The sequence below is a fragment of the Phyllostomus discolor genome, chromosome 12 (genome assembly GCF_004126475.2).
Source record: "Phyllostomus discolor isolate MPI-MPIP mPhyDis1 chromosome 12, mPhyDis1.pri.v3, whole genome shotgun sequence".
NCBI lineage: Eukaryota > Metazoa > Chordata > Mammalia > Chiroptera > Phyllostomidae > Phyllostomus > Phyllostomus discolor.
The window spans coordinates 21,389,381-21,405,204 of NC_040914.2; the positions used below are offsets into that span (position 1 = coordinate 21,389,381).

General features: G+C 57.6%; 2 protein-coding genes and 3 non-coding genes across 13 annotated transcripts; 1 reads left to right on the forward strand and 4 right to left on the reverse strand.

The window, feature by feature from the left end:
- Nucleotides 1-2,727: 2,727 nt before the first annotated feature.
- Nucleotides 2,728-7,057, forward strand: ACP4 (acid phosphatase 4). Its single transcript, XM_028530429.2, has 11 exons — nucleotides 2,728-2,853; nucleotides 2,924-3,028; nucleotides 3,101-3,187; nucleotides 4,107-4,253; nucleotides 4,468-4,566; nucleotides 4,646-4,741; nucleotides 5,483-5,615; nucleotides 5,703-5,785; nucleotides 6,225-6,349; nucleotides 6,558-6,736; nucleotides 6,811-7,057. Exons 1-11 carry the CDS (start codon nucleotides 2,749-2,751, stop codon nucleotides 6,924-6,926), a joined length of 1,275 nt encoding a protein of 424 aa, XP_028386230.1. The 5' UTR covers nucleotides 2,728-2,748; the 3' UTR covers nucleotides 6,927-7,057.
- A 1,614-nt stretch (nucleotides 7,058-8,671) lies between these two features.
- LOC114511188 (Friend virus susceptibility protein 1-like) lies at nucleotides 8,672-13,821 on the reverse strand. Of its 9 annotated transcripts, none has more exons than XM_036012627.1 (4): nucleotides 13,709-13,806; nucleotides 12,454-12,500; nucleotides 10,640-10,678; nucleotides 8,672-10,239 (listed from the first exon to the last, which is right to left on the reverse strand). In XM_036012627.1, the coding sequence occupies exon 4, from the start codon at nucleotides 10,230-10,232 to the stop codon at nucleotides 9,384-9,386; it is 849 nt and encodes a 282-aa protein (XP_035868520.1). In that variant the 5' UTR covers nucleotides 10,233-10,239; nucleotides 10,640-10,678; nucleotides 12,454-12,500; nucleotides 13,709-13,806; the 3' UTR covers nucleotides 8,672-9,383. The 9 variants fall into 9 exon arrangements, with proteins under 9 accessions (XP_035868520.1, XP_035868524.1, XP_035868517.1 ...); XM_036012631.1 differs by having other exon boundaries at nucleotides 13,714-13,799; XM_028529870.2 differs by having other exon boundaries at nucleotides 8,673-10,282; nucleotides 13,561-13,807.
- LOC114511745 lies at nucleotides 10,335-10,425 on the reverse strand. The gene has a single exon (XR_003685719.1). It is a non-coding gene; the product is annotated as a small nucleolar RNA SNORD88 (small nucleolar RNA).
- Nucleotides 10,759-10,848, reverse strand: LOC114511743. Its single transcript, XR_003685717.1, has one exon. It is a non-coding gene; the product is annotated as a small nucleolar RNA SNORD88 (small nucleolar RNA).
- Nucleotides 12,573-12,663, reverse strand: LOC114511744. Its single transcript, XR_003685718.1, has one exon. It is a non-coding gene; the product is annotated as a small nucleolar RNA SNORD88 (small nucleolar RNA).
- Nucleotides 13,822-15,824: the final 2,003 nt, after the last annotated feature.

Consider the following 15,824-nt stretch of genomic DNA (forward strand, 5'->3'; position numbering starts at 1 on the left):
CAACAATACCCCCCTCAAGCATACCCTATGACATTTTACATGAGATGTTCCAGTTAAAACTATACATTATTACACCCGTGTTATTACCCCACCGACCACACTAGAGCAGGCCTTACTTCGGCCGGACTCTGTGTGCATATAAAAGATATTTCCCCTACAAGCAGTGAGCCGGGGTTTGCTGAGTCAATGTCCCCAGCGACATCTTACAACATAACCACTGGGAGTGATGAGAATCGGCTGTGCGATGACACATTGGGATGCCAAGCAGAAAATTCCAGAAGGCAAGGCATTTGACAGGTCTCAGCCATGCACAAAACAGAACAAAGTAAACAAACAAGCAAAAACCCCTCAGGCAAGGGAACTTTCTGTATTTTAGAAAAATCCACAAGAAACACGCAGGCAGTTTCGATGGGCGATCTGAACTGGGTTCTGCTTTGGACAGAGCAGTTGTCAATGATCTTCCGGGGGAAAAGCGAAGGCATTGGAAAGGAGATTGGGGATTAGAAAGGAGGAGACATTAACTGAAAAAAAACCCAGGTTACAAAACTACACTTCTGGTAACATCTCATTTCACTAAGAAGCGAGTGTATGCCTAGAAGTGCCTGAAACACTCTGGCAGGGGTTTCTGTCTCAGTGTCACAGCTGAAAGCAGCAGGCCCAGCAGGAAGGGTTAACTGGAGACGGCTTCATGCTGGGGCCACGGCTCAGAGGTGGCCCAAGTCCCAGCAGCCCAGCTGAGGAGCTGCTTCCCCTGTGTTGGGGGTTGAGTCGAGTCCCTCCCCAACAGATCCACTCGAGTCCTCACCCCTGGGACCTGTGGATGTGACTTCATTTGGAAACAGGGTCTTGGCAGGTGTAATCAATTAAAACGAGGTCATACCTGGTGTCCTTGTAAGGAGAGAAGAGACCCAGAGACAGGCACACGCAGAGAAGGAGAACTCCATACCTACAGATCAAGGAACACTGAGGGCTGCAGGCAATGCCTGAAGCGAGGGGAGAGGCTGCAATCCGAGCCCTCCTCACAGCCCCAGGAACCACCAACCCTGCCTGAACGTGGTGACATTCCTGGCCTGGCCTGCAGAATGAGAGAGAATAAATTTCTGGTGTCTAAGACACCCAGTGTGTGGTCATTTCTTATGGCAGCCCCCCAAAATGAATTAATACAGAACTCCAGGGCAGCAAGGGGCTGGGGAGGGGTCCCGGTTGCCTGAGTCCCAAGAGACCAGAGAGGCTGGAGATACATGAGTTCCCACTCCCCTTAATGGCTGACTCCAGCTGGAATCCAGAGAGCAGCGCCCAGGACAGAGTCTTGCCCTGAGGGTGGTAAGTGGATGGGAGGGGTGGGGCAGGCCTTGGGGGAAGAACCTCGATCCCCTCCTCCGAAGCCCAGTAGTGGGCTGAATCATGTCCCCTACGGTGCCCCCGTCCTAATTCCCACAACCTGTGAATATGTCCCCTCACAGGGCCAAAGGGAGATTCCATTAAACATCTTGGATGGGGCCTGCCTCTCCTTGTTCAGGGAGCTCTAACAGAACGGACCTGGGGCGTGTAAACAGCATGTAGGTACTTCTCCCAGTTCTGGAGCCTGGAAGTCCAAGGTCCAGGTGCTGGCCGACTAGGGTTCTGGCTGGTTACAGACAGCCCGCTTCTCTGCGTCCTCCCGTGGTGGAGGGGGCCAGGGGGCTCTGTGAGGTCTCCTTCCTAAGGGCATGAATCCCACACAGGAGGGCTCCTCCCTCCCTTCCCCCCTCTCTAAAAATAAATAAATAAAATCTTTTTAAAAGAAATAACGAACACTCTTCAGTATTTACTGTGCAAAAACCCCGTCCAAAGCACTGAATATGTTGGAACACATTTAATCCTCTGAGCAACCGACTGTGCTCCCTCAGTTCATGAATGAGGAAGCCGAGGCACAGAAAGGCTTGGTAACTTGCCTGAAGTCACACAGCTTGTCAATGGTGAAGGTAGGGTTTGAACCCCATCTGTCTAACGCCAAGGTGGCTTAGCCCAGCTGTGGGTGAACATCCTATTCTTCACTGGAAGAAGCTGAAATCTCCATGAAGCCCAAGAGATCCTCAAAGAGCCCCAACATTTAAGGGGTGAAAAAAAAGGAAGAACAGCCTGGCTGGCGTAGCTCAGTGGAGTGAGTGTGGGCTGCGAACCAAAGTGTCACAGGTTCGATTCCCAGCCAGGGTACATGCCTGGGTTGCAGGCCATGACCCCCAGCAACCGCACATTGATGTTTCTCTCTCTCTCTCTCTTTCTCCCTCCATTTCCTCTCTAAAATAAATAAATGAATAAATAAATAAATAATAAATAAAATCTTAAAAAAAAAGTAAGAACAGACTGGGGTGCAGAGTTCTGGAAGAGAGCAGAGACTGTGAGTGTAGAATATGGGGCGGGGGAGGAGTCCCCTTGCCTCTGTGTTTTGGGCACCTGAGTTCAAAGTCCACCTTTGCCTGCTACTCACCTGTGTTCCCTCAGTCAGGTTACTTAACTCTTCTGTGCCTCGGTTTCCCCATCTGCATTGTGGGAATCATCATAACCGATCAACACCTCTTGGGGTCATGGTAACAATTGAAGAGCTTAGTCCCCAGGCTAATCAGGCTGGTGAAGGCCGGGGGAGCTGGCTCCCAGGGAGGCGTGCCGGGGCCCGCTCTGGGGGGGGGTGTGGGGGGGCGGGGAGGTAATGGGCAGGTGTGGCTGCGGCACAGCCGGCGGCTGAGCTCAGCGTCTGGCTGTGTGGACATGGCCGGGCCAGGGTTTCAGGGCCACCCTGCCGGACCTCTCCTGCTCCTGCTGCTGCTCCTGCCCCAGGGCCTGACAGAAGGACCCCTGGTGTTCGTGGCTGTGGTGAGGTGCCCCCACCCCAGCCTGGCCCCTTACCTCCCCCAGGCCGGCCCTGATCTGGTCTCCTCCCCAGGTGTTCCGCCATGGCGACCGGGCCCCGCTGGCCTCCTACCCCACTGACCCGCACAAGGAGGTGGCCTCCAGCCTGTGGCCGAGAGGCCTGGGCCAGCTGACCTCGGTAAGAAGCTGGGGTGGGTGTGAGTGGTGGGGCTGGGTGGGGAGGGGTCTGCTGAGCCTGCTCTGTCCCCAGGAGGGGGTCCGCCAGCAGCTGGAGCTGGGTCGCTTCCTGAGGAGTCGCTATGAGGCCTTTCTCAGCCCTGAGTACCAGCGGGAGGAGGTACTGCCATATTGACCTTCACCTGGCCTCTTGACCTCCCACTTCTGACCCCCACTTGACTCTATTGCAGTCCTTGGGCCCCCACCTCTGTCTGGCCTTGGATTCCTATCAACCTCCTCTGCACCCTATGTCTGATCTCTGACCCTGAATCATTGACTAACCCACCCAACCTCTGACCCCATCCCAGTCTGAGTCACACCTTGACCTCTTACCTCTGACCTCCAACAACCCTGGCTTTATTTTCTGGCCTTCACCTCTGTCTTCTCACTTTCACTGACACCAGCCAAATGTCTGAGGAAAAGATGAATGAGCCAGACCTTCTGCTCTCCACACTCCCAATGCCAAAACTTGACTGATTCTGTCTTTGGCCTTCATTGAATCAACTTGCCCTCCTGACCTCAAACCTTTGACCTCTACCTATCATCAAACCTGAGTCTCTAACTCTTCTGTTCTCTGACAACCCCCAGTTAGGATCATCCCTCCTGATCTCTGACCTCTGACCCCAATAGGCATGCATTGAATCCTGATCCCATGTCTTCCATCCCACTCTCCTAATCTTGACCTCCAGCTTCCAGTCAACATCCATTCTGATCTCCCTTTCTGACTCCTTTTTTCTTTTGACTTTTATTGACTCAGCGGACCCCCTTAATCCTACATGCCCACCCAATGTCTGACTTCCAGTAGGATTGTTCCTGCCATTGACCTCTGACCCTTGACCCCAACTTCCAACACTGAAGCTCAGACACTCCAATCTGCCCTGATATTTTGACTCTAGACACCTGACATTCGACTCCCAAGTTGAAGCTCCCAAGAGCTAAAAGGATTTAGCTCTTCTTTGGTTTGCCCCTGCCGCCGACCTCTGACCCCGGCTGTGGGCCTGTGTGACTGTGGTCCCCTTGCCTGCCCTCCCTGCCCCCAGGTGTACGTCCGCAGCACCGACTTCGATCGGACGCTGGAGAGCGCGCAGGCCAACCTGGCGGGGCTATTCCCCGAAGCTGCCCCGGGGCGCCCAGAGGCCGCCTGGAGGCCCATCCCTGTGCACACAGTGCCTGCCACTGAGGACAAGGTCAGGGGCCTGGACAAGGCCAGGGGGCGGGAGGGATGGAGAGGGCCAGAGGCCCTGAGGAGAGGGCCAGAGCAGCAAGACTGTCCCCGGGGGCAGAGTTCTCTGGACGGGTGAACCACTGTCTCCAGGCTGCACAGCCAGAGCCAGGGCCACCCAGCCCCGGCTCCCCCACCCCCGGCCATGCTGCTGTCCTCTGAGCCCCAGTTTCCCCCAGCTGCTGAGGTTCCCCACGCGCAGCTGTCCCCGATACCGCGAGCTGCTGCGTGAGGCCACGGAGGCTGCCGAGTACCAGATGGCCCTGGAGGGCTGGACGGTGAGCAGGGTGGCGGGACCAGGCAGAGAGGGGCTGGGGAGGTCCAGTTCCTCTCCTTTACCTGGCCTGGTCCGTCCAGGACTTCCTGACTCACCTGGAGAACTGCACGGGGCTGTCGTTGGTTGGGGAGCCGCTCCGCAGGGCGTGGAAGGTTCTGGACACCCTGATGTGCCAGGTCAGACTCTGCCCCGTCCCCCACTCAGCCAGGGGGTGTAAGGGACTCAAACCCCAGCTTTGCTGCTCAATACCCACGTTCCCCTCAGGCAAGTCCCTTGACCCTTAGTGCCTCAGTTTCCCCGTGTGCAGGATGGGACTGGTGACCCTGGGACGAACGCCACCTGGGGTTGGTGAGAAGATTAAAACTGGTTAATCCCCGCAATGAGCTTAGAACAGTGCGAGGCACTCGGCGAGGCCAGCACCTGGGCTGGAAAGGTTACCTGTTTGCAGTTTCTGCCTCGAGGTTCCTTTGCCTGAGAAGCGCCCTGGCCCGAACCCAGGCAGCAGGAGCTGAGCTGAGCGCACGATGCTCCTCATAGGCTTGGTCCCCTCGCTGTGGGGGACTGTCCCTTTGCGCAGTGGGACTAGCCATGTGTGAGACTAAGGGCTGCCCGGGCCCCACTGGGAGTTACGAGGTGTGTGGTCTCGGCACCACCTGACCAGTCCAAAATCCCGAACGTCTGATCCTGAAACACCTCCGGGCCCTGAGGTTCAGATAAGGGCTTCTGGGCTGGCAATGATGGCGATTCCTGATAATAATGGCCCAAGCCACAGCTTGCTGACCGTTCCCAGCCCATGAGGGGTTCCAATGGGGGCGGGGGCAGGGGTGGAGAGAGGATCGCAGGGAGTGGAGGGGAGCACAGACTTGGAAGGACAGGACATCCCAGTGATGTTGTTCTCCCTCCTTGTCTCCCCCCAGCAAGCCCACGGTCTCCCCCTCCCAACCTGGGCCTCCCCGGACGTCCTGCGGACACTGGCCCAGATCTCTGCTTTGGATATTGGGGCCCATGTGGGCCCACCCCGGGCGGCAGAGAAGGCCCAGCTGACAGGGGGTGAGGTGTGGGGCTGGGAGGCTGGGAGGCCATGAGACCGGGTGCCTCCCTCTGGGGGCCCTCAGCACCCTGGTTTCGCACCCTCAGGGATCCTGCTGGACGCCATCCTGGCTAACTTCTCTCGGGTCCAGCGCCTGGGGCTGCCTCTCAAGTTGGTTATGTACTCGGCTGTGAGTCTTCGGGAAGGGAGGCAGCCAGGGCCAAGTGGGCGCAGGGATGCGGGGCCTGGCGGTTGGGGTGAGGAATAGCCGCGGTCTCGCGGGACCCTCAGCCCACTGGTTTGGGTCGCATATCTGCAAACCATCCCCTTGGACCATACGCCACTAGAGGGGTAGCACCTGCAAGGAGGGAGGAGGTGGCGTTCGGAGAGAAAGAGTTTAGCTCTTCTGGAAAGGCCGGCCGTTTCATGGGGCTGTCCAATTTCCCTTAGCGCGCTTGACCAATCTTTATTGAACGATTACCTGTAACTGGCCGGACTGCCTCCAGGGGGAGCCGGTTGGGGGTGGGCGGGGCGCACGTCTCGGGGCAGGCTTCCGAATGCGCGAGGCTGGAGCTGGGGGGAAGGAGGGCACCAGGCGAGGAGCCGGCTCAGCTCCGATCCGCCGGCAGCACGACAGCACCCTGCTGGCCCTCCAGGGCGCCCTGGGCCTCTACGACGGCCACACCCCGCCCTACGCCGCCTGCCTCGGCTTCGAGTTCCGGAGGCACCTCGGGGACCAGGACGGAGACGAGGGGTGAGGAGCGGGGCCCTGGGACTGCGCGGGGGCGGACGGCTTGGGCGGGAGGAGGGATGGGGAGCCGGCCTGGGGCGCCGCCGCGCGGAGCTGGACCGGCGGCCGTCGGGAGCCCCGTTCTCCTTCCTGATGCGCTTCTCTGGACTGAAGGTCGGGGTGAGGGAGGTGAGCAGGCGCCCGCCGGCCACCGCCTCCTGTCTCCCCGCAGGAACGTCACCGTCTCCCTGTTCTACCGCAACGACTCCGCCGGCGCGCCCCTGAACCTCGGCCTCCCCGGGTGCCCAGCGCCCTGCCCGCTGGGCCGCTTCCGCCAGCTGACTGCCCCGGCCCGGCCTCCGGCTCGCGGGGTCCCCTGCCACAGCTCCCACGAGCCTGCCGCTCCCACGGGTGAGGCCTTGGCGTCGGGGTGGGGGCAGGAGGGGTAGGGTCCCTCGACTGACGCCCCCGCCTTCTCCCTGCAGCCGCTGTGGTGCCTCTGCTGGCTGGGGCTGTGGCCGTGCTGGCGGCGCTCAGCCTGGGGCTGGGCCTGCTGGCCTGGAGACCCGGCTGCCTGCGGGCCTGGGGAGACCCGGTGTGAGCCGCGAAACCGGGCACCCCGTTCCCACTGTTGCCTCTGCACCCCAACACGTCTGCTCACCCGCTGCGCTGGCTCCCGTGACTTACTCTGTACTCCTGCGCGCGTGGGGGGCGCCGAGGGCTCGTGGGTCTGGAAGCCAAGAGCGGTTCTGGGGGAGTGTGCACGTGTGTGCATCCGTGTGCATGTGCACGGCCTGTGCACACACACGCGTGTGGTCTGAGAGTAGACACCGGCATGAATGTTTCTGCACTTTTAACGTATGAGTGTGGGAGACTGTGTCGCTGTGCCTGTGCATGTCCATGTATGTCTGTGTGACAAGCATGTGCCCCCATGTTGGTATGTGCAGAGGTGCCAGTGTGAGGCATGTGTATGGGCACATTTATGCGTTCCCACGTGCGTGAGGGCAGTGGGTGGGGACATGAAGTGCCTGTTTTTTGCAGGCGTGGCACGTGTGCCACGAGGGGCCCAGAGGCCCATGACACCTGGCAAAGCTGTGGCTGCTCTGGGAGCCCCCCCAGTGGACCCCGCATCGCCAGACCCAGTGCCCTGGAGCTGAGCGGCACCAGCCACACCCTCTGCTCCTGGGGTGCAGGTCCAGGCTGCCTCGTGCAGGGACAGTCGGAAGCCAAGCCGGCCCCAAGGCTGGGCGGTCAGTGCTGCCCATGAGGCTGTGTGACTGGGCAAGGACTGGCCTCTCAGGGCCCCCAGCCCGTCCGGCAGAGCCAGGACTCAAACCCGTCAGACCACCCGGCCTCTGAGATGGACCTCCGGGGACTGGCAGAGGTGCAGCTGGTACCCATCTCTCAGCAATGCACTTGGCCGTTTAAGTAAAATGCACAGTGCGGGTCCCAGTCACAATGGCCACATCTCCGTAGCTGGGCAGTCCTGCACACGTGGGAGCAACACTGCAGGCCTGGTGGGGGCTCGGGGCCAGCACTGTGTTCAACCTTCCTGGCTGCCAGGAGGCCCCGCCCATCCTACCCAAGGGCGGGGTTGGGCTCCTGAGACTGGGGAAGTTTCCTCCTGGTGTGGCCTTGCCCTCCGTGTGTGGCCCCGTCAGGCAAATGTGCGAACACCCCATATTAGAGCACTGCAGGGTGGGGGGGCAGCCTGGTGTGCAGTGGGCACTCCGTCACGTGGTGCCCATTCTAAGTGGTCCTTGGAGGATCAGAGGAGGGGCGGACTGTGGCTGGAAGTCACTTCCAGCTGCCAGGACCTTCCCAGCCTCCCCTGGGGAAGCCAGGGTCCAGGCCCCCCAGGACTGAGGTAAATAAAGGCTGGGGCTCCACCCAATTCCCAGCATTGAGGGCAGAGAGCTGTGCCCTAAAGGTAGCCTCACCAGGAGCACCCAGACACCCACCCATCACTGTTTCTGGAGGTATGGAGTAGCCATGCCACGGAATGCCGTGTCCTTCTGGGTCCTGGGCAGACACCCAGCTTCTTGCCAAGGTCCAGGGAGGGCCCAGCCAGCTCTGGCAGGTGACCCTGCCCTGCTGCTGAGTGGCTCCTGCAGGCCACTCCCCCTGGCTGCTGTGCAGACCCTCATCTCTGCCCTTGGAGGAGGGTTCTGGGTTCACTTTTGCAGGGGGGCTGCAGTCTGTCCTCACACAGGACCCAGATGCTGAGCAGAGAGGTCACAGGCACTGCTGGAGAAGCCAGCTAAGGCGGACCTGGCCGTCACTGCCCCAAGCATGCAGAGCAAGTCTGCTTCAGAAGGGAAAAACATTATAGAATAAGTGTTTTCTACAAGAGATTTTGTTTATTTTTAGAGAGGGGAAGGGAGGGGGACAAAAAGGGAGGGAAATGCATCGATGTGAGATGTGTCAATCAGTCACCTCTTGCATGGCCCCCACTGGGGACCTGGCCTGCAACCCAGGCATGTGCCAAGTGGGAATCAAACCACTGACCTTTTGGTTCACAGGTCAGCACTCAACCAGTGAGCCACACCAGCCAGGGCTACAAAATAGTGTAAGAGAAAAACCGTGACAAGAGGAAAGAGGGTTCCAAAGTGCATATATGCTTAAAGTATTAAGTAAAAACAATGCATTAAAAACAAATACACAAAAAGCCCTTAGGAAAACGGGCACAAACTTCATGTTGTGGGCCAGGGGGCCTCCCCATTCGGCCTGTAGTGCTTTGGGGGCCCGTGGGGCAGAGGGGTGGGTGCCCACCCATCATGCCACTTGGGGTGAAATGTACGGCTGCTGGGGTCTCCAGGGAGCCACCGTGCACCAGACAGCTTGCTTCCTGCCACTGGCTCTGGCCGGTGACACTCATGGCATGGCTAGGGGCCAGGACACATCCTTCTGGGCTCCTCAAAAACTATGTGGGGGTCACCTGCCCCCAGAAGTTCAAGAGCAGGTGGGAGGCCCTTCAGTCCACCTCAGGGATGCTCAGGGCTTTGCATCATGCCTCCAAGGACTCAGCTCCTCAGCATAGGGTCCCCTTCCCGGGCTCCTAGTCAGGGCACATGTGCTGCTCCTCGCCACAGGCCTGGTCCGAGTAGGGCTCGGGCTGCTCCTCCCCCAGCACGTAGGCCAGGTGGCTCTGGCAGCCCTTAGCCTCTTTGACGTACAGTTCCAGGAGGACCCTGGTGGGCTGCTTGTACACCTTCTCCTTGGGCATGCCGTGGCTCAGGAGCCAACACAGGAGGTCCTTGCGAGTTGGGTTGGGTCCCAGCATGAGCTTGGCGCGGCCTGGCTGATTGTGGCGCCAGAGCAGGCCGATGTCGGCGATGGCCCGGATCTGCATCACCGCCTCCAGCACTGTCATGCCCTTGACGAGCACGCTGACCAGCGTGACCCGCAGCTCAGGGGGTGCAGCCATCAGCAGGTGCTGCTGCAGGTGGTGGGTGAAGGGCAAGTCCTCGGGTGTAGGGGGCGAGGCGGGTTCGTGGTAGATCCAGGCCAGCATGCCCAGCTCTCGAATCAGCTGGATGCCCTCCTCCATGGTGGCCCAGGGCCGGAAGGGCAGCTCGGCGCCCTCAAAGTGCAGGAAGGACTTCCAGCGCTGGCGCCAGGCCTGCAGCAGCCAGGTGAGCAGCATCTTACAGCTGCCCTGCAGGCCCTTGCAGTGGTAGTTGAAGACAGCATCGCTGGTCAGGGTGCCCAGAAGTGTCAGCTCCTGGGCGGTCAGGGCCAGGGCTGAGCCACCTTGGTCGTACACACGCAGGATCCAGGCGGTCATGGGCTCATTGGGGCTCTGCTTGAAGCGCTGCGAGATGGCCAGGAGCTCAGTGTACTTGTAGTCGTCCCCCAGCCCCACCTCGGTGGGTGCCAGCGCTCTTGTGGCCATGGTCGTGGTCATGGCTGCCCTGGAGGGAACAGCAGGCAGCCCGAGGGACACCGCCACAGGAGCTGTTGTCAGGTGGGGGAAACAGGTATAGCTCCCAACACCTGCCCGGAGCTGGTGCCCCTCAGACCCCCGGGTGTCAAAGGTCCCGGGGGGCACAGTATCCTCACGGGAGGTCAGCGCCCAGTGCTGGACATCATGGGGGCCCCAAGCTCAGCCCTTTTGGGACCCTGACACAGAATGTCTCCCTGTGATGCCCCAGCCCCTCCTTTGTACAATTCCCCTCACTCCCCCCACCAACTGCACGGCTCGGCCCGACCTCAGCATTTGCCATCATACCACCACCACCACCACCACCACCACCACCACCACCACAGTGCACATATTCCAAGTACAGACCGGGGAGCCAGTCCTGCTCTTACCGAGGGACGGACAGGCCCTTCCGCTCCTGGAGGAACTGCCTGCAGGAAGGGCAGGGAGGCATGAGGAAATGAGAGGGGTTCGGCGCAACCATGCCCCCAGCTGCCCCTCCCCAGAACTGGGGCCCCTCAGACCCCTGGGTGTCAAAGGTCCCAGGGGGCACCATGTCCTCAGGAAGGTCAGAGCCCAGTGCTGGACATCATGGGGGCCCCAGTCCCCCAATCCCCGCCCTCACCCAGGTCCCAGCACCCTTGCCCAGAGTGCTAAGGAGATGACACAGACAAGAACTCAGAGATCCAGGCAGGATGACCAACAGTTGGCCCCTGAGCTGCAAATAGGGAACCCATAGCCTGCTGCTTTCTGGTACCACACCTCCCTACAGCCACCTCTCAGTGGCTTCACTCCGGGTGTCACTTCTTGTGTGACCCACAGTAGCTGCCCTAAGCCCCAGCGCTTAAAATGAACATATTTGCCCCGCAGACAAGAACCCAGTGAGACAAAGGGGGCGCCTCCCGTGGCTCAGCCCCCAAGTGGCCCCATGAGGCCACGTGGCACCTTGGAAACCTCTAGCTCTGGGAGAGTCCTGCATCGCGCTTCCTTGCTCTCTAACTTGGGGAACCCACTTCACCAGAACCTCCTGGGAGCCAGGGAGGAGCTGGTGAGTTACAAAAGGTGGTGTGAGCTACTCTTTAGCAGACAGAAAACACTTAAACCCAAGGCTCGGGTAGGAAGGCATTGTCCGAAAGACAAAGACAGTATTCAAGTTTACATAAAGTCAAAAAGTGCAGTTCCCAGGGGCACTAGCCACACTGCAGGTACTCAAGAGCCATACACGGCCAGTGGACTGGATAACACAGAACAGAGCGCCTGTTGGACTAGACTGCCTTAGAAATCTGTACACATTCCATGACCCTCTTCCCCAGCCTGCCCTGGACATTGTTTTTTCCCTTCCCCCCCTGGCCAGCGGGCACCTTTGCCCTCCACTTTTTCCCAGAAAGTCCCCATGTGCAGAGCCCTGCAGAGATGCCTGAGTGAAGAGTGCCAGCCCACCAGAAAGACAATTAGGGCCCTAGAACCTGAGTTCACCACGGAGAGCAATTTCTCTTCCCTGGAGGGCCGCTGAGAACCCGGAGAACACTTTCTGTCTGATTTCACAGCAGCCAGCCGTTGCCGACACCCAAGGGGTAGAGCTGAGAACACATGTGCCTCTTAACATGTATCCAAGCTCATTTTATGACTTGGGTCTTTGAAACACTTGTGAAACATGTGCCAGATACATTGCGTCCCTGTAAGAATAGCTACTTGTGTCAATCAAGGGAGCTTTAAGAACTGTATCCATTTTTGTGCATTTGACTCAGGGGATGCGGTCTCAGCTTGGCTGAAAGATTCACTGCATCCAGTCAACCCCACCACATCGACAGAGATAACACTGGGAGGCATTCTGTCTCTTCTGCTAAGTCTGAATATTGGACTTCTGGTTAGCCTCCCACTTCAAATACATGTATATTTCTCCCTTTCAGAGCCTGTGTATGTCACGTGATTCAACCCTCTGTGCCCGCCTCCCACCAGCTGTGAGAGGACAGACTTGTCTGCTTCCTGATGCGCAGTGTCTGCTCTACAGACACAGAAACTGAGGCTCAGGAACAGTCTCTTGACTGACACCTTCAAACCCACAAACAGCAGAGCTGGGGTTTGTATGTAAATACTGAACACAATGGTTGGCATATAAATTAGGTCCCAAGGATATGTGAAGTCACCCAAAATGTGGGTGATTTTAGACCTGGGTAGGTCAGGAAATGGGAGCAAGGGTTCTTACCCAGATGGGGTGGTGGTGGGTGGCTCTGGACTCTTGAAGAGAGAAACCTGTAACACAGGAAGGACTTGGTGAGGGTGGGCAGAGAAAGCAGTCTGTGCATCCAGAGAACACCCAAACCAGGGCCCCTCAGACCCCCAGGTGTCAAAGGTCCTGGGGGGCACTGTGTCCTCAAGGGTGATCGGAGCCCAGTGCTGAACATCATGGGAGCCCCAGCTTGCCTGAGACCAGGCCCTGAGGCCACTCACCTTCAGGGACAGAGACAATGCTAACAGCATTTACAGACCGGGAAACATTAAGGGTGACAATGGCATCGTCATTAAGTAGAAAATGTTATTTTAGGCACGTAAGTGGTAACTCTTTTGGATGAAATAAAAAATTTACTTTCAAAACACCAAGCAGAAGCAATGCAGACATGGTGACTTTACCACTGTTAAGAAACTCAGCTCGAGGGAGTTCTGGCTGGGTTCCTGCAGGGAGATGGAAGATCAGGCGCAGCCCGCAGGCTGCGAGCCGTGGCCAGGGCGTGGCACTGCTCAGCAGCCAGGAGACCAGAAGTCTGAGACCTTAGGGCCCGATTAGCCCAGCACTAACATTTAATAAACTATGTGGAGTGACTGTGTCAAAATGATTCCTGAAGGTGAACACAGGCCTCGTTTACTTTCTCCTAAGAGCACTCCTATCTGCTTCTCAGAAACAAAGCAGGAATTCACTTAGAGACCCCACTCCCACTTTTCCCTTAGTGACCCTTGGGATCCTAACCTCCCCGGCCAAGGACTCCAGAGTCTTTGGTCAAAGTTGCAAAAACTGCCAGCCTCCTGGGATTAAAGGAAGCACGTGTATCTAGCACAGAGTGGGAAAAATCTCAGAACGCGCTGTCACATGAGCTCCCCTCCCCACCCACCGAAAGAGATGGACAAGATGGCGCGTCCCCGCGAAGTGGGCCGCAGACATGGCGCAGCCCATTTGCGATGCATACAAAGAAGGGCTAGACCCGGAAGTCCCGGTTGGCTCCGGGGGCAAGAGTCCTCCCCGCTGTGAACACCCCCGAAGAGCCACCACCCGCTGCAGACGCCGTCGCCCGCTCCGCGGGGGAACCCCCGGCCTCACCTCCGAGCGCGCGCAGGGCCACTACGAAGGCCGTGATCCCAACCTAGAGGCAACAAGGCCTCCCCGTCGCAGCCCCGGGCACCGCATTACACGGGCGGCCCAGGCCCCAAAGCCGCGGAAAGAAGCCAGAAACTTACAGAAGCCTCACCCAACCTTCACTTTCTTCCAAGTATATACGGGTTGCCTCGTGTCCGTTCTTATAGCGCGCGCGCTCGCAAGGCCCGCCCCACGGCCAGCCCGGACTCCGCCCCGAGGTAGCTAGTGTACCCGCCGGTGCCGGAAACCCCGCTCTGTTGCTTGGGGACGGGACAGTGTCTCTCTCATTAGAATCTTCCTGACAAGGGCGTAAGACGTTGTATCTGGAGGCGGAGAAAAACAAGCAAGGAAATGTCGCCGCCCGGTGTCTTGCCAGGAGCGTTAGGCAAATCTGTGGATGTCCCCTAAGGGGGACCGCGAAGGGGAAGGACCCCGAGTGTGGGCGGGGCCAGAAAGGGAAGCAGCGGGAATTGCCAGCTTGACACCTGTGGCTGAAGGGGCGGGGCTGACCCAGACGAAGTCCAACCCCCACGCAGAGTCGGAGGTGGGGCCCGAGCTGAGATTGACGGAGGCGGAGTTCTGGGAAATATCCCGCGTGGCGCGGAGTTAGAGGTTGAGCTGGGACGTCGGGACGGGATGGTTAGGCTTTGGTTCTGGGGAAGGGGGAGGAGACTGGGCGTCCTGGACTCCCGGGTCCGTGGGAGCAGGCGCTGAGAACAGGACCCCTGAGGCTGAGGCTGCACCGGAGTTTGGGGCTCATTTCCCGGTTTAGATCCTCAAAGACCTGGGGGCTTGGATTCTTGGTAGGGTTCGAGATCTCAGGCGTCTTTCAAGAGACATCATTGCAAACATTTTTTTCCAATGATAAAAAACCATGAAACTTCTGTATACCAAACCCACTCACCAGAGGTCGCCACTGTCACCAATTAGACGTGGATTCTTTACAAGCTGCGCACGGGTGCGCGCGCGCGCGCACACACACACACACACACACACACTTGTATTCCCTTGTATGAATAGGACACGTTTTCTTTAGCTGGGTCTCCAGGTCATTTGGGTTTTTTTCTTCTTTCTAGTTGGCAGACTCCTCACGGGAAGTCTGTAGTCTGAAGTGAAAGGAAGAAACGCAGGCTCCTCTCTTAGGAGAGCAAGGCATTTCCTACTCTGTCCTCTGGCAGAGTAAAGCAAAGTCCTCACTGTGGTCACAAGGCCGAGAGTGACCCCCCCTCCCCCTCCGCCCCCGTCTCCTCTCTGCGTTTGTCTCCTTCCTCTCTCCCCCTTGCTCAGGCTACACCAGCACGTTGGGTTCCCTGGTCTGCTAGGAACCTGCCAAGGACATTTGGGCCTTTGCATTCGCTGTTCCCTCTGCCTGGAACTCTTTTCCCCAGTGTGACCCCATGCTCTCTTCGTCTCCTCGGTCATGATTCTGCTCAAATGTCACCTTCGCAGAGAGCCCCATACCTTTGCTCTATGTAACAGAACCCCTCCTTCCCAGACTGGTCTCCCTTACCTTTATTTCTCTTCATTGCACAGGTCCTCTAACATGCCTAAGTCTTTGTTTACATATATATTTATATTATATTAATTAAAATTATATTAATTATATTATACAAAAAGTATATATATACTTTTTTCCCTCCCAGTTGAAATGTCAGTTCCAAAAAAAACAAGGATTTGGGTTCAGTTTGATCATTGCTATAGATCCAGGGTCTGTCACATAGTTACAGCTCAGTCTGTGTTAAAAATGAACAAATTTGAGCCCTGTCTGGGTAGCTCAGTTGGTTAGAGTGTCATTCCAATATGCCGAGGTCAAAGGTTCAATTCCTGATCAGGGCATACAAGAAGCAACCAATGAATGCATAAAGAAATGGAACAACAAATCTATCCCTCTCTCTCCCTCCCATCCTCTCTCTTTCTAAAATCAATAAATTAAAAAAAATTAAAGGATGAAGCCCAAAGGCCTTGGGGAGAATCAGCTATTCGATGAACATTGATTGAGCACCAGCTGTATGCCAGGAACCATTGGCCCAATTCTTTGCTGACCTTGTGCATCAAGTCTCTCTCTCTTGCGCCCCTTCCCTCAACTCTACCCCTGAGTTCCATCCTTCTACTCTAGAGGGCCCGAGGGATGGCCCCAGGGAGGGATGGCAGCTCCATGCACACTTTTGAGGTACTGGACTAAAAGGATTTTCTGGGCAAAAATATAGATTTAAAAATTCTGATTAGTA